Source organism: Perognathus longimembris, chromosome 24 (genome assembly GCF_023159225.1).
Source record: "Perognathus longimembris pacificus isolate PPM17 chromosome 24, ASM2315922v1, whole genome shotgun sequence".
Lineage (NCBI taxonomy): Eukaryota > Metazoa > Chordata > Mammalia > Rodentia > Heteromyidae > Perognathus > Perognathus longimembris.
Window position 1 is genome coordinate 19,383,515 of NC_063184.1, and position 25,112 is coordinate 19,408,626.

The window sequence follows — 25,112 nt, forward strand, 5'->3', positions numbered from 1 at the left end:
CACTGTGATAACTCAGCATAGAGCTCAGGGACAGCTGAAGGCCGTTGGGAGTTACACAGATGATGCACCCCTTTTCATCTTTGGTCCAGCCTGCCAGCAAGGGAAGGGCACCCACATTTTACTCCTGGTCACTCTCAGGAGTTGGACTCTTCCTATGGTTAATGGGGAACTTCACTTGGAGTGTCACAGATACGTAATTGTGGACTCACATGTGTACTCCTGTCTACTCAGGAGAGGCTGAACTGTGAGGATCATAGTTAGAAGCCAGCCTAGGCAGACAAATGTGAGAGGCTCTTATCTTCAATTAACCAGCAAAAAGCCAGAACTGGAGCTGTGGCTCAAGTGGTAGAGTATCAGTATTGACTGAAAAAACTAAGGGACATTGCCTAGGCTCTGAGTCCAAGCTGCAGTACTAGGACAAAAATAAAAGGGAAGGGGCTGGGGATATGGCCTAGCAGCAAGAGTGCTTGTCTCATATACATGAGGCCCTGGGTTCAATTCCCCAGCACCACATATACAGAAAACAGCCAGGAGTGGCGCTGTGACTCAAGTGGTAGAGTGCTAGCCTTGAGCAAAAGGAAGCCAGGGACAGTGCTCAGGCCCTGAGTCCAAGCCCCAGGACTGGCAAAAAAATAAATAAAATGTTACAGGACACAGAAAATTCCTTTAAAAAATAAATAAAAGGGAAGGAGAGAAAGGAAAGAGAAAAAGGAAAGGAAGAAAGAAAGAAGAGAAAGGGAGGATGAAAAGAAAGAAGGGGAGGAAGGGAGGGAAGAATGAAGGAACAGACAGAGGTAGGGAGGGAAGGAAGGATGGAAGGAAGGAAGGAGAAGGAAGGAAGAGAAGAAGGAAGGAAGGCAGGTAGGTAGGTTACTGGTTTCCAGGGCTGTTGAGACTAGAAATCACTGCTTTGTGACACAAAATTCAGTTTGGAGGCTATGAAAACCTTCTGTCATTAGATAGGCATGATGGTTGTGTAGCTTTGAGAATATACTAAAAAAAAAAAAAACACCAACAAACAGTACGTAATTCACATTTAAAGGAGGCATTTTACAGGACATGGATTGTATTTCATTTTTAAAAATCATATTACACTTCCTTAGGAGATGGAGATCAGGCAGTTTGCAGCTGCTATACCTGCCCTGGCGAAAAATTAGCGAGAGCCCTCATCTCTATTATCAAGCTGGGAATGGGGCTCTATATTGGTAATTTCAGTGACACAGCAGGTACAAGTAAGAAGCTCTCAGTCTGAGATGGCTCCAGAAGAAAAAAACAGTGAGATGCTACCTGAAAAATAACCAAAGCAAAAAAGGACTTGGGAATGTAGGTCAGGGGGTAGAGTACCTGCTCCGCAAGTGTGAAGACCAGAGTTCAAACACCAGTACTAACTAAATAAATAATCAGATTACCAAAATAATAATAATAATAATAAATATGAGGGGACCTAGTGACCAAGGAAAAGTGCAAAGAACTGCGAGTGTCACTGTGTGACTCTGTTTTCTTGCCTTTGTCAGATTTTTGGGATATGTCTGGCCCAGAATTTGGTGAGTGATATCGAAGCCGTGCGGGCGAGCTGGTAGAGCTGGTAGAGCGCCCGCCCCGGCTGCTGCAAGACACTGGACTGACCCAGCTTTCCTGACCCTCCGCGAGCCGGACTCCTAGCCATGCTGCGCGGGGCTCATCGCAGCCGTGACCTGCGAGCTCACTCGACGGAGCTGCCAAGACATCCTTGCTGGTGGGGAGGGGGGCACTGGGAAATGCTGCTCACGGACAGATTAAAGAACAAAACGAAACAAAACAAAAACAAATAACCAGTATGCAAGTCATTGCCTGTGAGTCTCTACTGTAGCCATGGATGGATGGATGGATGGATGATGCTTACGATAAAGGGAAAAAAAAAAAAGGAAGAGGGGAGTGGGAACCCCACATGTACTTGGATTTGTGAAGCTGCGTCCTCGATCTCAGCACGTGACAGGGCTGGGAATGGCACTTCTGCCCTCTTGGAGGGATGGACAGAAATATACATCTAAGCCAAACCTCAACCTTTTCCCTGGGAGGGCCACAGGGTGTTCAAATCCCGCTGTATGCATCTCAAGGAACTGTTGGAATTGTCATGGGAAGAAGTCGTCAACATGCCCTTGGGGTAAGCTCTGGGGACCGGTTTGAGCCGGCATGGGGCGGCACACATTTGATGGACCACCCAGAGTGTATTGTCACCAACTCAAGTTGTGTTTGCCCTTGCGGACCCCAGCAAGCGTGTTGGGGACTTCATGATGCCGTATTTGAGAACAGATCTTTTTTTTTTCTAAGTAAGCCGGAGCTTTACCAATCAGTGAAATCCAAGAAGAAAAGGAGGTTCAGGAGAGGTATTAATAATTCTTCCCTCACCACCCCACCCCCATCCTACCAAAATTAGGGGCTGGATACTTTGGAAACCCTGGAGTAGTCTGGGTTGTGTTGTGTTTTGTTTTGTTTTGTCTCCCAAAGGCAAAGCCTAGGATCCAGTCCCTGTTCAATTTTGAAGTGTTTGCTTACGCACCCTGAACAATGAGGGGATGAATTGTTTCTGTATACTCTTTCCCTGCATGATCTGTGAATCTGAACCCACCCACCCTCCCTTCCTGCCATCTTTCCTACAGATGTTTTTAACAAATGTTGGTGGCCATTCATTTCATTACCTTCACAGCCTTGGAAGGTTGTGGCATGTGGTCCCAGAGATCAGCTATTGCCATGGCAAATACTATGGGCTGGACCATCTACTTCCAGGTTCCAGCTTGCTGGCATCTGTACCTTCCTGGTCTTCCTCTTTAGATGGCTTTAGGCCCAATTCCAAAAACAGCTGTCACAATCAGAAAGCTTCCAATGGGGTTTTCCTTCTATGACTTCTCGCAGTTTCGGTTCCCTTAAGCATAGCTAGAGTCCCTTCCTTCCTGCAGTTGCTACCTGGCCATCAGGATGGTGACAAAGCACAAATACTCTGGAGAGGAGTGTGGTGTAGCAGAGCAAAGGTGCAGGGAGGGACACATGGCAAGAAACTCACCCCTCCAGGTGCTGCTGGCTCCGCCCCCACTCCCAAGGGGGCGGGGCACGCTTTGGCCCCGCCCCCCAGATGTCATACTAACTGGCATCCAGGACTTGCTCTCCTCAGGGGCAGATCTCAGTCTGTGCCACACTGGGAAACCTACAAACCTATTCGACAATGGTGACATGCCTGCCAGCATAGCACTGGGCCAGCCAGCTAGCCTGCTTGTGGAAGGTTAGCCCAGCTTTCCATTTCAGCCCTGAGGACCGATGAATGTGTCACTCCACTTACAGAAAGGACAGAAATTCTTTTACAGTCTCCTCTTCGCAGGTGTGTGTGTGTGTGTGTGTGTGTGTGTGTGTGTGTGTGTGTGTGTGTGTGTGTGTGTTGTCTGTGTAGAGATAGATGGTCGTTCCCATCCCCCATTGTCTCTCTTCCATCCCTGCCCTCGCTTGCCACAGCTGTGGTCACGTGATGTCTGTCCCACATCTCCAATTGGCACTTTGGTCTTTTTTTTTCTTATTACCTCATTCTCCAGTGAAGGCCATCTGACCATCCATTCCGAATCAGGCAAGATCCCCAGCCTCTGGCCTACCCAGTGAAAGGCCACACGTTGGCAAGTCTAAGTGAATCTTAAATTTCCAATTAATCGCCCTTTATTTTTTACACTTGGGAGTGATTGTAATAAAGGCTGCCATTAATAAACTTGGTTCTACCTTACCTGGAGTCATGGAATCATTATTTCTCTCTGAATATTGTGAAATTCCCTGAAAGTCAGTGTTTTTCTGCTGCTCTACCAACTCACAGTATGGCATTCACCCCGCTCCAGGATCTCCCCCCCACCTTTGCCAGTATTAAGACTTGAACTCAGGACTTCAAGCTCTTGCTTTTTGTGCAAGGCTGGTGTACTATCATCACTTGAGTCACATCTCCACTTCCAGCTTTTTGCTGGATAATTGGAAATACGAATCTCATAGACTTTTGTGTTTGGGCTGGCTTCAAACTGCAGTCCTCAGCCTCCTGAGTAGCTAGGATTACAGGGATGAGCTACCCCAAGATCTCTACCTATCGATGCAGATAGGGCTGGAGCATTTTCATTTCAGACCTAGTGGTCCTGCATGCTGCTGTCTGGAAAGCAGGCTTTGGTTTAAGGAAGTACTGCATTGATTCATCCCTCGGGGCTGGAGGAGAGGCGAAGGCTTACTTGTGGTGGAGGGAAATGTTAGGCTGCTGAGGGAGACCCTATTGTTGGTGCTGGTTATAGACACCTGCGTATCATGGAAAACACCCCCAGGCCTGCCTTTAGCAGTGCTGGAATGGGAAGCCTGGGGCAGAAGTTTTTGTTTTTTTCTTTAAAGCTTCTATGGACTTTTAATGCACAGTAGGCTTTAGTACTTACAGACTTAGCTACATTCACATTTTTCTTTTAAAATAAGAAAACAGTTGCTCAAAGCCTGGTGCTGGTAAGCTCTCTGGAGGCTGAAATCTGAAGCTGATGGTTCAAGGTCATCCTGGAGATCTTTATCTCCAGCGAAATTGCCAACACAAAGTTCAAAGAGGAGGGCTGAAAATATGGCCTAGTGGCAAGAGTGCTTGCCTAATATACGTGAAGCCCTGGGTTTGATTCCCCAGCACCACATATATAGAAAACGGCCAGAAGTGGCGCTGTGGCCCAAGTGGCAGAGTGCTAGCCTTGAGCAAAAAGAAACCAGGGACAGTGCTCAGGTCCTGAGTTCAAGGCCCAGGACTGGCAAATAACAAATAAACAAACAAAAACAAAGTTCAGAGAGGAACTATATAGCTCAAGTGGTAGAACACTAGCACTGAGTGAAAGAGCTAAAGGACAGTGCCCTGAGTTCAAGCCCCAGGGCCAGCGCCTCCAGAAAAGAAAGAAGAAAATGAAGAAAGAAAGCCTTTGCCCACTGACCAATAGGGGAAAGATGACGGCTCTGAAGTAATAAGATGCTTTGTCTACAAAACTCCACACTTGGGGTAAGTTTCTTCACTGTGTAGATGGGAAGGAGGTGGCTACATTTTGTTTTATTTCTGTTGTTGCACTGGTTATTCCATAATATAGAAATGTGAGGTACTTCAGCGGGAACTGAGCAATTAAACAGTCACACTTGGCATCACCCAGCACTTGGAAAGTCCTCTTTCTTCTCACAAGGAATCAACCCAGCCTTTTCTTTTCTTTCAGTTCTCTTCCTGCCACTGCCCCCGCCCCCCAGCCTTCCTCCGGGGAGCTCTTACACATGTCTCTTGGCTCTTCCTCACTGGGCAGCACATTTGATCATTCCTGGCCGGTGTTCGTGTGGGCAGGGACAGAATCATTGAGAAGTTGTGTGGAGTTTCCCTGAGTGCCTGTTTCCGGCTCCCTTGGACTTGAGCCCTGGGAAGCCAGCGGGCTGAACAATGAGAACCAGAGCCCAGTGGCCTGGGTGGCCAGCCCTCCCTAGCCATCTTTGTTCCCCCAAGCGCTCCTTCTCTAGAGAAATCCTGTTCAGACCTCCAAGGAGAGGGGGCCTGTCCACAAACACTGGCCAGTAGAGTTGTCTGGCCAGCCCTCGCCTGGCCCGGGGGGTGCTGGGGCTTTCTCTCCAGGCTACCCTCAGCAGGGAAGGGAAGGCAAAGGAAAGGGCTGGCACTCCCCCTGAAAACACAGCACTGCTGGCTTCATCAGGGCAGGACTATAAATCTACAGTGACAGCAAACCAGCCAGAAGACAAAGACCTGGACGGAGCAGGGACAAGAAGCCAGACTAACCCGGACCAAAGCCATCTTTACAATCTTTACACTCACCCTAGCCTTTTGCTCTCGTTTTTGGTGGGGACACGGGGGGAGGGGGGGAGGTTGCAACAAATAATTTATCAAGCTACAGTTTCAAGGACTTTTCTGATGTGAGGAACGAATGGCAGCTTGCTCTGGAGTGCTCATGTTGAGGAGATCTCTTGTGAACTTGACACCCGCAATAATTAGCTCCCCCTGGTATCTAGTAACCCAAATGAAGCCCCTGGTGATCAGCACTACCCAGGGCCTTGTGTTCTGCACTTCTAGGAACACCAGCTAAGGTAAATCTAAAGAAGGGCAGACTCTTTTTGACGGCTTTCCACCGTGTAAATGAACTCTGGAAAGAATAGTAGCTTGCAAACAAGACCACGCTTATTAGAAGGCCTGTTTCCATCTGAGCCCAGATTTGAGGAGCCCCTGGTTTGAGACAGGAACGTTTTCGTGGCCTGCCCTCTAGTGTCAGCCACGGAGAACTACAGCTAGTTGGAGCTGGAGTGTGTTAGTTACTTTTTCAGGGACCCAAAACCACTGATTGCACTTAAGAGACGCTTGCTTGCAAGGGGTGCAGAAATCTGAAGGTATCCATCTGAACTTACCTGAGTAGAGCAGGTAGCTTCATTCCTTTTTCCACGTGGTTTGCTTTGGGAAGCTCCTGATCTTGCAGGCAGGCCGCTGTTTTATTCCAGCGTGTGCTGGGCCCTTTCCCCATCTGCCACCCAGACTCAGGTGCAGTTCCTACAAAGCCCCGTGGGAGGTGCTGTGTCCTCTGGGTGAGATGGATCTTAGCATGGCTGTCTGCCTGCTCCTGGGACATACTTGATCCGCTGGAATCAAAGAATTGTGTGGCCTAGGACCACCAGGTCCTGATCTGCATCTCTGTCTTTACACACAAGCGTCAGTCTTGATTTAAAAAACAAACATAGGAAGTGTTCCTTATATTTCCTCTGAACATGCCCACGAGGGTCCCTGGGAGATTTGTTTGATCTGAGAGTCTGTCTGTCTCTGTGTGTGTCTCTGTGTGTGTGTGTGTGTGTGTGTGTGTGTAAATTCTTATGGGGGGAGGGGATTCATTGTGTGTTGATTATGTTTATTTTTAACTTCTAACCCCAGTACCTGCTCTTGCGCTCTCTCTCTCTCTCTCTCAATGATTGTGATCATTTCCAAAAAGCACATGATCATTTTTTGGAAATGACTGCGAATGTAATTAGCTTGAATGAGGTCACTCCCATGTTGGGTGCTTCAGCAAGAGAATTGCCTTACCAAGAGGGCTGTGTGGCCACAAACAGGCATACGGGCAGGCTACTATATGAGCATCAAGGCAAGGATGGCGTGAAATCCAGTGGCCCCAGGTGCTCTAACCCTGTGGAATTTATTTGCGAGTTCTGTGCAGAGTAAATTGTTCTGGGGAGATGTTGATGCTTGTGACGAGCCAAAGGCCTCAGGACTTCAAGTATTCTACCACTTTGAGACCAGCTCCCAATGACCAGCCTTGTAACTCAAGGCCTCAGAGTGTTGAGGACTTGACCTGCAGCTTTTGTGGTAGGTGTGTAATATAGTGTGTGGGTTCTCGGGGAAGGGAGGGGCTGTTCTGTAGTCCATTCATGCTGCTGCTGACCCCCTGCTTTGTATCTTTGTGCTCCACAGTCCTGCATGGAAGGTGACACCAGCTTCCTGTGTGTGCTTCCTGCTAGAGAGGGGGTGCTGTACTTCCCAGGCCTGTATCGACAGCTGAGTCAGAGGGAAAAGCTCCCAAAGCCTTCTGGGAACAGGTCTTCCCCTCTCTGGAGGACGCTATTCCTGGGAATGAGTCTGAACTAGCTCAAGCTTGAAAAGCTGGAAACTTGCAATCTTTACACTTGAACAAAGTTGAGGTTCTCTGAGGAAGGGAGGTGAAGGAATTGGATATTGAGTACCCCCCACAAAGACATTTTAAACTCTCTTACAGATGCTCTGTTTCTTTTAGATACAGCTCGGAGGGGAGGTTCTGGCATATTTCTGGCCCTAACAAGGTTCGACACCCATGCTGGGATCATATTTCAGCCTTGCTTGGTGGCTTGAGGCATGGCGACCCAACCAGCTTACCTGCTCCCCCTCCCCCCCGGCTTGTGGAGGCATTCTGGCCCTGCCGGAGATGGAGATGGGGTATCACGGGGTTTTGGCTGGGAGTGGGGTACAACCCTTTCATTGTGTGCATCTTCTTAGAGGAGGTGGCTTAATTCTGTGGGGTTGGCTTTGAAGGGGAAATTGTGGGTGTTGGGGTTATCCTGGGAGGTTAGCAGGTGCAGTTTGTGGGTGACATTCTCCAGAGTGGAAGCAATCAGCTCAGGTTAGCATAAGGGCTCCGAGTCTGGGGCCTGGCTGCGAGGTTTCCTTTTGCTGTGTGGGAAGGGCCTTGTCAGGGCCTTCCTGCATTCCTGCAGTCCCCGCAGGATGCTGCCCCGCCCGCCCACCCGCCCCCTCCCTCCCGAGAGCAGGATGCGGTGGGCACAGGCCTGGGCATGGCTTGCAGCTGTTTGCAAGTTCCTGCCACTTGTCAGCGAGACTGCAGCTGCCGTGGGTCCTCAAATGTCAAGTCCCAGGGTTCAGCTGCCTGGCTCCCCTTGCGCTGGCTCTGGAGGTGGACAGCATGTAGTGCACAGGAGGTTTCCACAGTCAAGTTCACGGTCGGGGCCATGCCCGCATCGGTCTCCAGGGTGTGTGGAGTTAAGACAAAGGCAGGGTGGGGACCAGGTGGGGACCAGTTCAAGCTGGCCACAGCTACCTGCCACAGCCTCTGGAAGTGTGAGTGAGGATTCTCCCCTCTTCCATGTGTCCCCTCTCCATGGATGTGGTCCTCAGAGCGATGATTACCTTGGTGGCTCAGGGACTGACCGACAGGGAGGTGCTGAAATGCTGGTGGCAGCCAATGACAGCACCAAGAGGCAATCAGACCATGAAAGCCCCCCATGGGAGATGGGTGGTGAGCTCTGCTTCCCTTCTTTTTAGGAGACCCACATCATTATGTTTGACAGGGCAGGGCTGATAGTTTTTAGTGGAGGCATTTCCCTAACATCTGAAATGCTCTGAAAAGTTGGTGTTTGGTTTTTAAGACCCAAATATGTCTTAATTTTCCAGGTATAGGGAAAAAAGATGATGGTACATCAATGTCATTGAAGAATATACAGCCATTAAAACCCAGGCTGCGGGGCTGGGGATATGGCCTAGTGGCAAGAGTGCCTGCCTCATATACATGAGGCCTTGGTTCGATTCCCCAGCACTGCATATACAGAAAACGGCCAGAAGTGGCGCTGTGGCTCAAGTGGCAGAGTGCTAGCCTTGAGCAAAAGTAAGCTAGGGACAGTGCTCAGGCCCTGAGTCCAAGCCCCAGGACTGGCCAAAAAAAAAAAAAAAACCAAAAAACAACAACAACAAAAAAACCCGAGGCTGGCTGGCAATGGTGGTTCACACCTGTAACCCCAGCTACTTGGGTGGGAGAGATGGAGAGGATCAAGTTCAAGGCCAGCCTGGGAAATGTTTGTGAGACACCATTTCAACAGAAAAAGCCAGTTGTGGTGGTACACACCTGTAACTTCAGCAAGAAGTATAAATAAGGGTCACGGCCTAGACGAGCCTAGGCAAAACATGAGACCCTTCTCAAAAATAATCAAAATGAACCAAAAGGGCTAGCGTAGTATAAGCTCATTTATACATCTCATATTTTATATATACATTACATTATGCATATATCTCATGAGGTCATAGAAATGTGAACAATTTTTTATAAGTGAGGCTGCAACTGTGGGAAATATTCACCCTGGGCTAGAATAGCATTCTGGAGCTTTGTGTCAGGTTTTTGCCACAGGGATAACAAAGCATGCTTTTCACACACTAAGTGACTATCAGGTTATCAAACACACAAACGTATGGTCAATTTCTCCTGTAGAATAACAGGAAATGAAGCCTTCCACGCTTTCAGTAGGTCAGCACCCTGTCCTACCACAGGCAATCACCTGGGCTCAGGTGGAGGAAGTCAGGGACGTCTCAGGTGTTTGGGAGGGGAACAGAGGATCAGAGGTAGGAGGGAGATGAGAGATTTCCCGCTGAGTGCTTTGGGCTGTCATGAACATAAAGCTTAATGGTCTTCTGTGTCACCCGGTCACTCACTTCCTCTAACTTGTGCTGGGCCCCACGGGATCACGTGGTGAAAATATAAATATAAATATATATATATGTATATATATTTTTGCCTCATGGTGGACTGAACCCAGGGCCTTGCACATGTGATGAGCCACAGGCTTGGCTTTTTCTTCTACTTACCTCACCTGCACAACAAAGGAAGTCCTTGTGGGAGGGACAGTGGAATGGGTTACCTTCTGGGAACTCAGAAAAGGCAAAGAACCTTTTTGGGTTCCTGCAGCTAGGGGCCAAGCCTCTGTCTAGTATTTCTTCACTCATGGTGCAGCTCTCAATCCTGCTGCCTGCTGGGCTGTGAGGTACGTGCTGGATGACCTTAGCGTGCCCGCCCAGCTCGCCTCCTTCACTGACTCTCGGTCATTTAGGTATTTGTTTCCGTATTAGACATATAGGAACTGAGCCCAGGCAGGAGAGAGGTCCAGGCCGGGAGCAGGAGAGAGGTCCAGGCCGGGAGCCGCCCAGCTCTGGTCTAGGTAGATGGGGAGTATTTGCATAATGTTGCAAAAGGCCTCAAAGCAGAAGAGGGCTTTGAGAGTGCCCTGGACACTGAAGACAGGGGTGCCTGGCTGCCAGGAGGTAGTTTTGCCCTGTTTCATTCACTCTTGGCTCTGTTCTTTACAGGGTAGCCCTGTTGCAAAAGGGTAGTGGCGGGGCACTATCTGGTTAGAAGAGAGGGCTATTAAAAATATGGTTATAAAATTAAAAGGAAATATGCAGACAGGAACTCATTATCAGTAAGCTGAAGATATAGCCAGTCTTCTCTCAGAATTCTGTAGGACTGCCGGGAATCAATAAATGACCAAACGACTCCCGGACTAAGAACTGTCTCTCAATTATCCTTCAAAGGGTCGTGATAACTTTGCCTGGGTTGGCCTTGAACTCTTGATCCTCTTGACTTAGCTTCCCAAGTGCACGCACCACAGCAGTTATTTTGTGTGTATATGTGTGCCAGCTTTTGACAGAGTGACAGAATAGAATGCAAAAGCTCTCTAGAATTGAGGGGAGTTAAGCTCGTGGGTTGTAGGAACAGCTAGGCATACAGGGCAATGCTCACCTAAGGAAATGCCTTTAACAGCTAGACATGACTCATGTGTTCAGTGGAATTAGATGAGGTCCCCTAATACTAGCAGAGAGCAATTCATTTTGAGTTCTTCTCATGCAGGTTTCTCATCTAAACCACTTCCCACCAGGGTTGTCTTCCGCTCTGGCCCAGAGGAAACCATGTGGGAAACTCGAACATTCCACTCCACATCTCCATATGTACCATGATATTCTCCCTAAGCGCATTTTATCAAGAAAAACATTAGATTCTGGGCCAGTGTTAGATCAATTTTTTGTTTGGAGCACAATGAAATTACAGTCTGGGTAGGTGGCTATAGCAAGGTCCCAGGTTGCTAAATAAGAGCTGTGAGGTGGAGGGATATTCTAACACCTTTTCTTTGCGCTGTGCTAGAAATTGGACCCAGGGTCTTGCATCCCACCACTAGCTGAACTCCATTTCCTGTCCAAGTGCATTCATTTCACTCAGGCGCCTTCTTTGCTAGGATTCCTGGCTTCTTGTTGTTTTCCTGGGATGCTCTGAAATGGTGCAAATGGAGAGCTAAGGCTTTGTTGCACTATTTTCTCTCCCTTAAAACGCATTCTTATTAGGTAGCAAACCAATTTATTGACAATCTCTCAAACTTAGATGGAACAGGAGATAGGAGAGGCTAACTGCTGTGCCTAACACAACACTGTGGGCATAAGCATAAGCGTACACCACTCTGGTCTTGTCGGTGTATTGATGATGTGAATTCTACCTCGTCTCCTGCACATGGGAGCTCTAAGTAAGCCAATCAATTAGTTGCTGGGCTGTTGGCCCAGATACTGGACTTCTCTCAAGCTTGTGACTTTGGGATGTGTTTTCTGAGATTTTTCTGTGTAATGTTTCTCAGTAAGGATAGATTCCAAAATAAAGACTTTACTTTTTATCTGCAATTAGACAAAATTATCTAAGTCTCAAAGTCCTCTTATCAATTCCTCAGATGATCCAGAATTAATTGGGGGCATTCTGGAAATTTTAAGGGAGTAGGAATTCATCCAACAAATACTTAGCATCAACAAAAGAAAACATTGTATTAGGAGTTGGAAATCTCTAGGTAAAACACAAATAAACCAAATAATGCCATTATAATTTGGTATATTGTTTATTTATTAAGTTATTAATATGGACAGTCTATTATGCAACATTACAGATGTCTTTTAATACCTAACAAAATAGAGTCCACTATCCAGCCCAGGAGAAAGACAATAAACAAGATCATTCTTACAGTAAGTGTAGCATCAACACTTGTCCTTTATTACCAAGTTTTCTTACTTCCTTAGGGTTTTGACTTTCTGAATTGTAGCTGTCACAGAGTCAGCTGCCCCTCCCCCCCACCAAACATGTGGTACCTCCTCCTGCTGGGGAGGAATGAGCTCCATCGCCTCCTTGGCAGCCCTTTCTACTGCCATCAAAGTCCTTCTGCAGTGGAGCCCACACTCCCTCGTGGGCCGTTAGTGGTCAGCTGCGGGTATGGGGAGAAAGCAGGTGGATCACAGGGATGTTCTGGTTAATTTACAGAGACTGTGTATCAAAGCTCTAAAAACCCATTGGGGGTGGTAGTGGCAGTGAAGAGCACACTGTATCTTGCCAAGGGAGCTCTTCTCCTCCGTGTCTCAGCCTCCTGACAGCCTGAGGTTACTGCAGTCCTCAGTGGGAAAGTGGAAACGCTAACAGTGATCGGTATGAGGCTATCTGCAGGATGGACTGGCCTGGCTACTATGGCTTTTATAACCTGCCTTCTTTTCTTTAGTCCAGACAAGCATATTTCTTCATCTTTCCTCCTATGTCCTGTTAGTATCAGCACAAGATTTAAAACAACTAAAGATGAGACTCTTTGATTTTCAATGAAGAAAAAGAATTTTAAAAAAAATCACCCCACAGTTCATTCTCCAATGAGCTATGCTCAGATAGATATTATCAGTTGAAAACAAATACCATATGACTTTTAAAGACACTACTGGACAATGTTGACTTAACTGATGGAAGAAGTTGTGAGGTGAAACAACATAGATCGGAATCCAAAAACCGGAGATGGTACAGTGCAAAAGGGATTCTTCAATCCCCTCAGTACTACTCACACTGAAAACCATGTAAGTTTTCAACATCAGGCTACTGATGACTGTCAATTAAATATGGAACCAGAAACCTTAAGAAATCTAAGTTCAAGTCAGTGGTAGTTTCAGTTGTCTACAAGTTAGGAAAAAAGGGAAACCATAGGATAGAGAAAGTGAGCGCACTGGCAATTATTTCACTCTCGGTACTGTGGACTAGACATCAGTAGGTATGACTAATGAGTGAGCAGTCATACAGATTTTTTTGGTCACTGGTGCTTTCAAAGCACCAAAACATGGAGCTACGTTTACTATTCAGTTTCTTCTTAAAAAGGCTAGACAGATCCTGCTGCATTTTCTGTTCCTAATTTACCAGTTCATTATTATGTAGGTTACCGCGTGTAAGGAGCAAGTCAGTATGTAGTACCAAGTTTACGTCATCATAGGACTACAACATGCACATTCTACTTAATGGAGCTTCAAGCAACAGGAGTACGAGAGAACAGTTATGGGTGGAGACTTTGTTTTGACGGTCATGTTCACGCTAACTATGGGTTTAGAAATCTTATTAGGCAGGTACCTACTGCAGTTCTTCAATTGGTATTGGAACATTACACGCATGCACAAGTAGTGTGGTAGAGAATGAAGTGAAGGAGGCAGCTGGATGGAGGACAAGGGGAAATCAGAGATGGGATGGGGCCTGTTGTTCAGAGGGACCATTCTCAGCTTTCCACCGTAAGTCTCTGCTCTGTGAGAGAGGCCTGTTGGGCAACACTCTTGTTCTCATGACTGCGAAGTTTGGATACGACATCTAGAAAGGCCAAATCCTGGACTTCCTTTTGTAGAGATTCTAGAAGACAAAAAACAGGTAACATGTATTTCTGTTAGGTTGTCCTAATCTTATTACATCATCTTCTGAAAACAGACGTACAATGTTTATTTTGACAAAACAGAGCTATACAATTACTGGGAAAAAATAAAATCAGTAGCTTAGTAATGTCTTTATTAGAAACACACTGTAATAAGTCATCACTTATATTTGCCACATTTTTGAGCTCTATGGCCTAAGATTGATTAATGGCTAACAGAACTCACCATCTGACCTTAAGGTTCAGTTACAGACAACATGAATTCTATTATCATTTCAAACATGAAGCCAAGTTATTTACTAAAATTTCTTAGAATCTGCTAAATTAATTTTGCAACAAGTTTATACTTCATATTCCCTGACAATTATCTGTAACATTGGGCTCCCTTTCAGATTTCTTACCCTTCTCTATGTTTTCAGTTCCATTTAACCTTAATAATTACAAAGTGTAGAGAACCTATTACTAGGAAGAAAGCGTAAGGTGCAATAAATTTACTATAATCAGCACTCCTCCTACTGATGTGTTTATACATTCAACAATCTATCTCTGAACAAAGTTTTAGTAGATACAGAAAAACTCATTTTAAAACTCCCATGGAAACTCAAAGGACCCAGATCTGCAAAATAATTTTGAAAAGAACAAAACTGGATGTCTCACACTTCCTGATTTCAAAACTTACTCTAAACATCTACATAATTGGTGTGGTACTGGTATAGACAGACATACAGATCAGCAGAACAAAAGAACCCAGAAGTAAAACTTGTCACATGGTTAAATTGTTACAAAAGTGCCAAGACTACTGAGGAAAGGACAGTCTTTTCAACAAATGGCATTGAAGAAACTGAATAGCTACATGAAAAAGAAGTTCAGCTCATGCCACAATATACTACACACAAAAAATAAACTCAAAACCTAATCCTAATCTACAGAGTAGAGACAACAAAAGGAAATTTGTATTTCATTTTGTGCATCAAAGGGTATTATCAATAGGTAACCAATAGCATGAGAAATATGTGTGTATGTATGCATGTGTGTGTGTGTGTGTGTGTATATATACACACACACATCTGTTAAGAGATTAATACCCAAACTACATGACAAATTCTTACAATTCAACACAAAAAGCCCAATAAGTTACTTTAAAAAAATGTGGGCAAGACTTGAATAGACATTTTCCTGAAGATTTATAAAAGACCAAATAGCATGTGAAAAAGTTCCCATCATTAATAATTAGGAAGATGTAAATCAAATTTACAATAACATACCTCACATTCATTAAAATGGCTATTATCAGCAAAAGAGAAAATTATAAGTACTGGTGAGAATGTCGAGAAACTGAAGCCTGTTTGCCCCGTGGTAGAAAATGTTAAATGGTCATACCACTAGGGAAAATGGTATGGCAGTTCCTTAAAAACTTACTCACCAGATGATCCAGCAGTTCTGCTATGTGTATACCCTGAGTGCAGGGGCTTGAAGAGGTATTTTCACATGTAGTTACAGTGATGTTATTTGCAAAGTGAAAAGGTAGAAACACCCCCAAATGTCCAGCAATGAGGAACAGATAAGATAGGCTATATACATATAATGGAATATTATTCAGCCTTAAAGAGGAATGAATCCTCACAGATAGTACAACAGTGATGAGCTCTAACAATATATGCTAAGTGAAATGGGCCAGACACAGAAGGACTGAAGTCATCAATGATCTAGAAGATACAGAAATCAGAAGCAAATAGCAATTTCAGAACTCAATGAGTTTAGACCAATAACTGAAATAAAATTCAATAAATAAGGTCAACAATGGAATGGAAGAGAAGAGGAAATAGTGAATTTTAAGAGCAATATACTCAGAGCATCTTAAGAGCAAAAAACCCTGGGAAAATAAAAGGAGACCAAGGCTTTGGAGCCCTGTAGGATTATGACTGAAGATCTCAAGATCTGGGACAGGGAGAAAGCAAGGGTGAAGACTCCCCATATTCAGTAAAAGACAAAAACCTATAGATTAAGAATCTGAGAAAACTTCTAGCAGAATAAACTCAAATCCATGCTTTAAGGTATACTATGGCCAAAGGAAAAAATCTTGAGAGACACCTTACTTCCAAGGGGAAAAACAATGAACAAAACAGAGTGGGTTTCTCACCAGAAACCACAGATGCCAGGAAAAGAGGGAAACAAGTACATTATTCTTCATGTACAGAAAGATGGGAATGTCATTTAAAAGAAAGCAAGGGTAGCAAATGTGAATATCAGATAAAAGCAGACTTCAGAGAAAGGAAAATTAGCAGAGATGGGGATTGAAGGGGGATAACATGAGAGAAGGGTCAGTCCAAAAGACATAGCAATTCTAAAGTTATATTACTAAACAACAGAGTTAGAAAACACACTAATTAAAAACAGATGAGGAGGAGAAATAGGCAAATCTACAATTATAACTGAAGACTTCAAAACACCCCTCTCTCAGCTAGTGGCAGAACAATTAGTCAGAAAACCAGCAAGAACACAGGAAACTCAGCTTCACCAGCAATCACCAGGGTCTAATTTGCATTTGTAGAAGGCTCTGACTCAATAACACTAGAACACATACTTTTGTCCAGGTGACTAAGCCACATAGAGCAATGTATCCTAGTAGTTTCTTGAACAAAGTCCTTGGCTAGCTTTATAGCTAACAAAGATAAGAATTTGTTCTTCTATATAAAGTAACATTTTAAAGCCAGACATTGGTAGCTCACACTTGTAATCCTAGCTACTCAGGAGGCTGAGATGTGAGGATGACAGTTCAAAGCTAGCCCAGGCAGGAAAGGCTGTGAGATTCTTATCTCCAATAAACTACTCAGAAAAAGCCAGAAATGGTGCTGTGGCTCAAGTGGTAGAGTGCTAGTTAAGCACAAAGAGGCTCTCTCTCAGTGACAACACCTTGGCCTTGAGATCAGGCCCCAGGACCAGAAAAAAAATTGAAGTAACATTTTAGGCTTAATAGAAAGTAATTATTAATTTGATTTTTGCCTATTTTTTTTATCATACAATACTTGGGAATATTTTTAGTGTAAAAATGATACTATATCCTCACTGCTTTTCAGACACAGTCACCATTTATTATTACTCTGTGACTAATATTTGATGCCAACCCCATTTTTATAGCCATCGAATGATAGAAAAAATACAAACCAGATCCCAAGAGAGCACAGGTCAGGACCATGGAGTTATATTTGATCTCAGGAGCACTTCTTTCATCTGTTAGCAGCCTGTGTAAAATCTGTACAAGCTTGGCACTTTCTAGATCTTTTTCTGCAGTGCCTAAAATATGAAACAAAGCGTAAGTTATAACCTCAGGCTAACCACTGCTTCTTCTTCTAGAAACTAAGCATGTGAAAACTTTCAGAAGACAAGATAGAGAAGATTCAGTTAAAATATGAGCAGCATAGACAGAGTGAGAGTTCAGTAGATATTTTAGGACATAAGCTTAGGGGCTAAGTTCAATACCAAACATTCCTTTTAATGTGATACAATTAAAATAATCTGTATTGTGGAAAATCTCAAACAAATACAAAAACAAAAACGATGTATAATGATATATACTGTTACCACCTTTAAGAGCTATCATGGCCAATCTTACTTCATCCATCTCAACTTATTTTGGAAAAAATCTTGTAAGTCCTATCATTTCCTCTATAAATATCTCAGTGTATATCTTTAACATATATAGACTCAGAATAATTCCCTTCAATATCTTAGGAAGACTTTCTATAGAAAACAGACAAGCTTTCACTGGAAATTTTGTGGAAAAACAGGTCCCATAATAGCTAAAAGAACCTTGATAAAAAATAGTGGGAAAAATTCTCTGAGTTGATATATTATGACTTACTATAGAGCTCCCATAATCAAAATACTGTAGAATTACTGGTAGAAATGGACAGATACATAGATCAAAGAAACTGAATAAAGGACTAGAAATAAAACCATGTATATATGCTCAATTGAGTTTTGACAATGGTACAAAATCTATTCAATTAAGGAAGGACTTTTTTTTTCCAGATATGGTGCAAAAGTAATTAGACATCCACAATGGTGGAAGCAGGAGGGGGAGAAAGAGCTCTGACGTAAGCCTCATACTTTATAAAGGCATTAACTCAAAATAGATTGTAGGATTACATGCAAAACACAGAACTGTGAACCTTTTAGAACAAAGAATTCCTAAAACTCAGAAGTTTAGAGAGAGAGAAACGGTAGACTGGAGGTGTGTGTGGGTCAGTGGTAGAGTACTAGCTGTGAACAAGAGAAAACAGGCATAAGATATAAATGATGATTTCACTAAAGAATATATATGCAAATAAGCACATGAGAAGACATTCAGTGTCAGCAGCAATTAAGGAAATGGTAATTAAACCCACAAAGAAACAAAAATGAAGCCGTCAGAATGGCTAGAAGAAGAAATGGTACCAAGATCACTAAATGCTCATGAAGATGCAGGGCTAGTCAGGCAGTCCATGCTAGTCAGAGTGTAGAACAGTATAGCCGGTCTGAAAAAGGTGGGCAGTTATTCTGAAAACTAAGCTTGCAGTTAGTAGATGACCCAGTGATTTTACTCATAGGCAGAAAAGTGACAATGTATGGACACACTAAGACCTGTACACAAACACTCAGGGAACTTTATTCAAGGGTGATGTACAGAGGGGTTACAGTTACCTAAGTTGGATAAAAAGTACATTTCTTTTTGAACAAATGTCACCCTTTCCCTTGCTCTCTCCCAGTTCCTGTCCCCATCCACAAGTTGTATAGTTCATTTTCAACAGTGTCTAGTGAGTACCACTAGACATTTGAGGGAAACATTTTAGTAGTGAAAGGCAAATTAACTGTTTCCAGGGATCAGGGTAGGGTGGAAGATAATGGAAAGGGGGAGCAAGTATGACTATAAATAACTATTCATTCTTTTTTTTTCTCCCTCATTCCCCACTACCCCCTTCTCCTTTCCCCCCATGAGTTGTTCAGTAGATTTACACTAAACAGTTTTGCAAGGATTGCTTTAGCAATCGTTTGTCTTTTTTACCCTGTGTCTCTCGATTTTGGTATTCCCTTTCAGTTTCCTAGTTCTAATACCAGTATACACGGTTTCCAATGTACTCAGATAAGATACAGAGATAGTGCAGGTACAGCCACAGAAAGGGGATACAAGAGGATCGTCAACAATAGAATCTATGGTTTCACATTGCATGTTGAAAGTAATTACAACAGTGATATAACAGTCGTTTCCATAACATGGAGTTCATTTCACTTAGCATCATCTTTTGTGTTCATAAGGGTATAGCTATTGGGCTCTTGTGATCCTCTGCTGTGACTTGCCTAAACCTGTGCTAATTATTCCCTAGGAGGGAGACCATAGAGTCCATGTTTCTTTGGGTCTGGCTCACTTCACTTAGTATAATTTTTTCCAAATCCTTCCATTTCCTTACAAATGGGGCAATGTCATTCTTTCTGATAGAGGCATAAAATTCCATTGTGTATATGTACCACATTTTCCTGATCCATTCGTCTACTGAGGGGCATCTGGGCTGGTTCCAAATTCTAGCTATGACAAATTGTGCTGCGATGAACATTGTTGTGCTGGTGGCTTTAGTGTGTTCTTGTTTGTGGTCTTTTGGTTAGATGCCCAAAAGTGGGGCTGCTGGGTCATAGGGGAGCTCTATGTTTAGCCTTCTGAGGAATCTCCAACCGCTTTCTAGAGTGGCTGAACCAGTTTACATTCCCAGTAACAATGAAATAGGGTTCCCTTTTGGCTACATCCCCTCCAACATTTGTCATTGTTAGTTTTCTTGATATAGGACATTCTTACTGGGGTGAGATGGAATCTCAATGTTGTTTTGATTTGCATTTCTTTTATGGCCAGTGATGAAGAGCACTTTTTCACATGTCTCTTGGCCATTCTCATTTCCTCATCAGAGAAGTCTCTTTGTAAGTCTTTAGCCCACTTTTTGAAGGGGCTATTGGTTCTTTGCGGTTTTGTTTTGGAAAAATGTAATTTTTTTAGTTCTGCATATATTTTAGTTATGAGGCCTTTGTCCATTGTATGGCCAGTAAAGATCTTTTCCCAATCTGTGGGCTTTCTGTTTATCTTGTGAGCTATGTCCTTTGCCCTGCAGAAGCTCTGTAGTTTGATGCAGTCCCATTTGTCCATCCTTTCTTTGATTTGTCGCATTTCTGGGTCTTTGTTAAGAAACTTCTGTCCTGTGCCAAAGAGCCCAAGAGTTTCTTCTACTCCTTCCTTTAGAGTTTTCAGGGTATCTGTTTTAATTTCGAGGTCTTTGATCCATTTGGAATTGATTTTGGTACAGGGTGATATATAAGGATCTAATAACTATTATTTCTTACAACCGTAAATGAATCTAAAATTAGCCTCAAGTCTGATACTATTACATAAACATTTTAAATAGTAAGAATTCTTTTTCAAAGTGTGTTGTGTATCAAAAAAGTAGAATGAGCTTATTTCTGTCTTAGGCTCAAGAAAGTTACGGGACATTTGGGAACAACAAAAATGTGAGGATGTGTTGTCTATGTAGTTCTACTATGAAGCTGACTGCACTTCAGCAAATGCTCAGCTATCAGGTGATGACAGTACAGCTTGTCTGGTTCTTAGGGGCAAAAATCAGGATCACCTTAGGCTTGGAAAGTCAATTTCCTGAAAAATTTCCATCACTCTGAGTCATTTTTTTTCTTTTTCATTCAGCCACGGGGCTTTAACTCAAGGCCTAGGCACTGTCCCTGAGCTCTTTTGCTTAAGGCTAGAGTGCTACCACTTTGAGCCACAGCTCTACTTCTCATTTTGAGTGACTAATTGGAGATAAGAGTCTCATGGAGACTTTTCTGCCTAGGCTGGCTTCGAACCTTTCATAACTCAGCTTCCCAAGTAGCTAAGATTATAGGTGAGGCAGTAGCACCTGGCTACTCAAGGCCATTTTAATCAGGTAGTGAACTTGATTTGTAATCACAAGTCCTCCCCTTCCCTGTCAATGCTCCCAGTCTGGACTTGCACGTTGACTCAAATTATCTGCTCAAACCACATGAGGCTCAGCGAGGATCTCTAAACATCCTACTTCACAGAGTAGTCACTGAGAATAAACCTAAGTATTTCTTTTTTTCGGTGCTGGCACTGGGGCTTGAACTCAGGGCCTAGTGCTCTATCACTTGAACCATAAGTCTCTTAAGATGACAAAAATTCAAAGCTTTTATCCTTAAAATCTGAATAAATGTGACACTGAAGCATGAAGTACCATGTTTATAGATATTCTGATTTCTCCTTCCTGGGATGGAAGTTGGTATGAGAATCACAGATATAAAACCATCAGTGGGAATTCAGAAATAATCAGTTAGCAGTATTTACATATAAGGCTTTGAGATGGCCAGGATTCATCCCCTAAGTCCATAGTCCTCTATTACATAAAATGGTCTTGGGTCTTTAACCAGAGGCTTCGTGGCTCTGAGATACTGTCACTGGCTGGCTGTATCAGAGCTTTGTTCCTGAGCCAAAGATTGCTAGTCACATATGAGACGTGTATGAGCTGACTTCCTGTGGAGAATTCTGCCCAGAGGGATGCTACTTGCTAGATAGATCACTAGCAGAACCATTTAAACTCTGCTATTGGGAGAACACAGAAACAGAAAAGTGACACTGATGGTGAGAATTTCAGAGTAAAGGGAATGCAACAAAGCAAAAGAAGCCATGGAGACGGGGGATATTTGTGGGAAAGAATCAGTAGTGGAATCAGCAGGGAAGGATGGGAAAGCCCGGGTCATAGGGAGAGGAGCGACTATACTTGCTGTGCTATTGTAAGAATGGTGTCATTTCCCTTTAAAGCCTGCTGGAAAGGTTTTTTTGTTGTTTTTTTTTTTTGTATTCTCTAAGTGGCCATCACCAGAGATATTACTTAAGAGTCAGACCTTAAAGCACTATCCTAAAAATGTTCCTAAAAAGTATAGCCAAAGGAAGCAGCTGTGACAACAACCTACACAATATGGTTTTCCATATATTGAGATAAAAAGTACAGACCAGACTAGCAAAACTCATCCAGCTAAAGTTCCATCTAACTTCATTCCACTCCTGTGCTTCTTTCCGTCCAAGATAAAAATAGGAGAAAATAAGTTTGTCACTGAGGTACTTACCCAACTCTAAAGCTGCTATTAGTGCCAAAGCAACAAGAGCTTCATTCTGCATTATTACATGTTCGCTAGTTGCCATGGTAACTAGATGCTTGATGCCCCCACTCTGTACAATGGTTTTAATTACATCCTACAATAAATAAATATCAGAGAATTACAAACTTTAATTCCAAACATGAAAAAGACAACCTACATAACAATCAGTCGATGCACTGTTAACTTGAGTGGTCTGTGGCAGTGTCCTGTATGAATCATTACATTTCACCCTTATTTTCTTTTCCTCACAGAAGAAAAGGAAAAGGCTTTTAGCTTTAGAGAAATTCATTCAACCATGACAACTTAAATTGCCTTAGTGAAAAAGACCACTGCACATCTTGTCAAGGAGGAGAAAGGCCTAGAAGAAATAAATATGCCACTGCTCCTAAATGTAGACCTACTTCAAGATCCACGGAAGGAAAATAAAGCTTGAATTTCAAAGTTTTCTTAAAAAAAAATTTTTTTATGATGGGGACAGGTAATTGTTCTCCAGGTACTCTGGGTAATGGCTTTATAAAATATAATATAGCAGCTATGACAGAACAGGGAATCCAAGGTGATCACTTTGCCTGATGTTTTCTGTCTTGTCAACCTACTCCTGGGTCCTGCCTTAGTTGTCAATGAAGATGTATAGGTTTTTAAGCTGCTCTGGATGAGACAGGTAATGGGAAAGGCTAGTTAACATCCATTTTCCCCAGGGAAAGAGTTCAAGAGATACCATCCTGTAGGGAACACATCTAAGTCAAATCATTGGGGACAGCTGTGGCGGAAAAGCCTGCTATTTACATGAAAGAGATTTGCACAAGTGAAAGTTGAGCTTTACTTTTTTCCTTGCCACCTTCTTGAGCCAATAAATGAATGAAAATAGGTGGCAAATTGGAATTCTAAATTGACTTTCCATACACAACCACTACTGCAGTTGTAAAGTAAATGAAAAGTGTAAAAACAAATAAATAAAAAGGCAGGACTAGGAGAGAGTGAGCAAAGGGAAGACACTGTACGGAAGGAAAGGTAATCATTACTTGACCCATGTAATTGTAATACCTGTCTGTCTTTCAGAATAACAATAAAGTCAATAATAATAAAAACAAAATAACTGGCATAGATAATCAAGGTACTAAATCAGTTTCTGATCTGCTTTAACTAGCTTCTCACCACTGTCATCTTTTCGTTTCTTCAGCTCATTTACTACCATGTGCCAGTAACTATTAGATTGGACAATGCCATGAAAATGGACTGGGCATCATATACCACCTGGATATCATCATTTACTTTCTAAATAGCAGCAACTAGATGATCAGCACATGAAAAAAAAGTAATAGTACGAGCAAGCGCACCCTTCAATGAGTGTTTCCTATGTCTCAGGAACACAGCCTGGGTATATGGGTATATATGATTTCAATGAATCCTTACAACCCTTTCTATAGTAAGACACCCAGACATGAAGAAACTTGACCATTTAAAGGTAGAAGACCTTACCATTTAGAGATAAAATTCAAGCTCATCTTTCTGATTCCAAAGCTGTATCACGATAGAAGACAACTTAAAAATTTAAAGCTCAACCTTCATTTTCTTCTAGAGTAATTGTTATTTATACAAGCTAAGCTTTTGATCTGGGGGCCTAGGATGTTGAGTTTCTAAAAAGGTTTGGTTAATGTTTAGTAACAAAGGCTTCCTCTGAGCTTACTTTTGATTTGCTGTGTCGTATGAGGGCGGAGAGGAGTCTGTTGGACTCGCCCATCACACCGGCATGATCTTTGGCTTCACACCATTCCACCAGACGCTCCACTAATTTAACATTTTTCCCCAGTTGTTCAGCAGCTTCTGCTATAGAAAAGAAGGCAAACCCAGAAAATAACCAATCACTGATAGGCAATCAGCTAAAACCACTGTTAAAGATGTCAGACTGTGGGACTGGGAATATGGCCTAGTGGTAGAGTGCTTGCATCGCATAAATGAAGCCCTGGGTTCAAATCCTCAGCACCACACATATAGAAAAGGCCGGAAGTGGTGCTGTGGCTCCTATACAGGGAAAACTACCTGTCTAAAAAAATAAGCACGACAATTTTAGAAAAGCAAGCATTTTAAACACTCCTTGTTGAGCTATTAGGCTTTTTTTATAAAGTCCTAAACTTTCATATAAAATGTAAAAATAAATGATTTCATACTCTCTTGAAGAACTTTAATAGCCTGTTAATACTTCAATAGACAGAAATAGAAGAATTTTAAAAACAACTCTAAACAATCAATACAGAGAAAAAGCAAGACCTGAGAAGTAAGTAAATACATAGTTTGTTTCTAGGTCTGTTTCTTCAAATGGATAAATGTACTCCTTATTTGAAAACAGAATTTGAAAATTTTGTGTCACTGTCTGGAGACATGATTTTGAAGATCAGGCAAAAGTGCTATGGAATGTCAAAACACAACAATCTGCAGAAACTGATCATAAGCCAACATGAAATAAGATTGAATATGCCAATAGAAATACAGCGATACTTCCATTTTTTTTTTTTTTTTTTTTGCCAGTCCTGGGCCTTGGACTCAGGGCCTGAGCACTGTCCCCAGCTTCTTTTTGCTCAAGGCTAGCACTCTGCCACTTGAGCCACAGCGCCACTTCTGGCCATTTTCTGTCTATGTGGTGCTGAGGAATCGAACCCAGGGCTTCAAGTATACGAGGCAAGCACTCTTGCCACTAGGCCATATCCCCAGACCGACACTTCCATTTTTAAAGTCAGTTACAAGTAAAGCACTGGTGGCTCACAGCTGAAATCACAGCTAATCAGGAAGCTGAGATCTGAGGATTGCAGTTTGAAGCCAACCTAGGCAGGAAAGTCCATGAGATTCTTATCTCCAATTAACCACCAGAAAACCAGAAGTGGAGCTGTGTTTCAAAGTGGTAGAGTGGTATCCTTGAGCAAAAGAATTCTGGGACAGTGCTCAAG

The 25,112-nt window shown here is 43.1% G+C and overlaps 2 protein-coding genes across 7 annotated transcripts in view; one reads left to right on the forward strand and one right to left on the reverse strand.

The window, feature by feature from the left end:
- Positions 1 to 1,890, forward strand: part of Tspan5 (tetraspanin 5) — a 140,066-nt gene extending 138,176 nt beyond the window's left edge. For both annotated transcript variants that reach the window (XM_048333623.1, XM_048333624.1), the window contains exon 8: positions 1,515 to 1,890. In XM_048333623.1, the coding sequence (XP_048189580.1) occupies positions 1,515 to 1,580 (66 nt within the window). In that variant the 3' untranslated portion in view covers positions 1,581 to 1,890. The remainder of the gene's footprint in view (positions 1 to 1,514) is intronic.
- Positions 1,891 to 12,325: 10,435 nt separating this feature from the next.
- Rap1gds1 (Rap1 GTPase-GDP dissociation stimulator 1) overlaps positions 12,326 to 25,112 on the reverse strand; it is a 94,513-nt gene continuing 81,726 nt past the window's right edge. For 3 of the 5 annotated variants that reach the window (XM_048333375.1, XM_048333377.1, XM_048333379.1), the window contains 4 exons: positions 23,858 to 23,997; positions 22,138 to 22,264; positions 17,152 to 17,280; positions 12,326 to 13,967 (listed from right to left, as the gene is read on the reverse strand). In XM_048333375.1, coding sequence (XP_048189332.1) covers positions 13,840 to 13,967; positions 17,152 to 17,280; positions 22,138 to 22,264; positions 23,858 to 23,997 — 524 coding nt within the window. In that variant the 3' untranslated portion in view covers positions 12,326 to 13,839. The remainder of the gene's footprint in view (positions 13,968 to 17,151; positions 17,281 to 22,137; positions 22,265 to 23,857; positions 23,998 to 25,112) is intronic. The other 2 variants (XM_048333378.1, XM_048333376.1) reach the window with 1 other exon arrangement.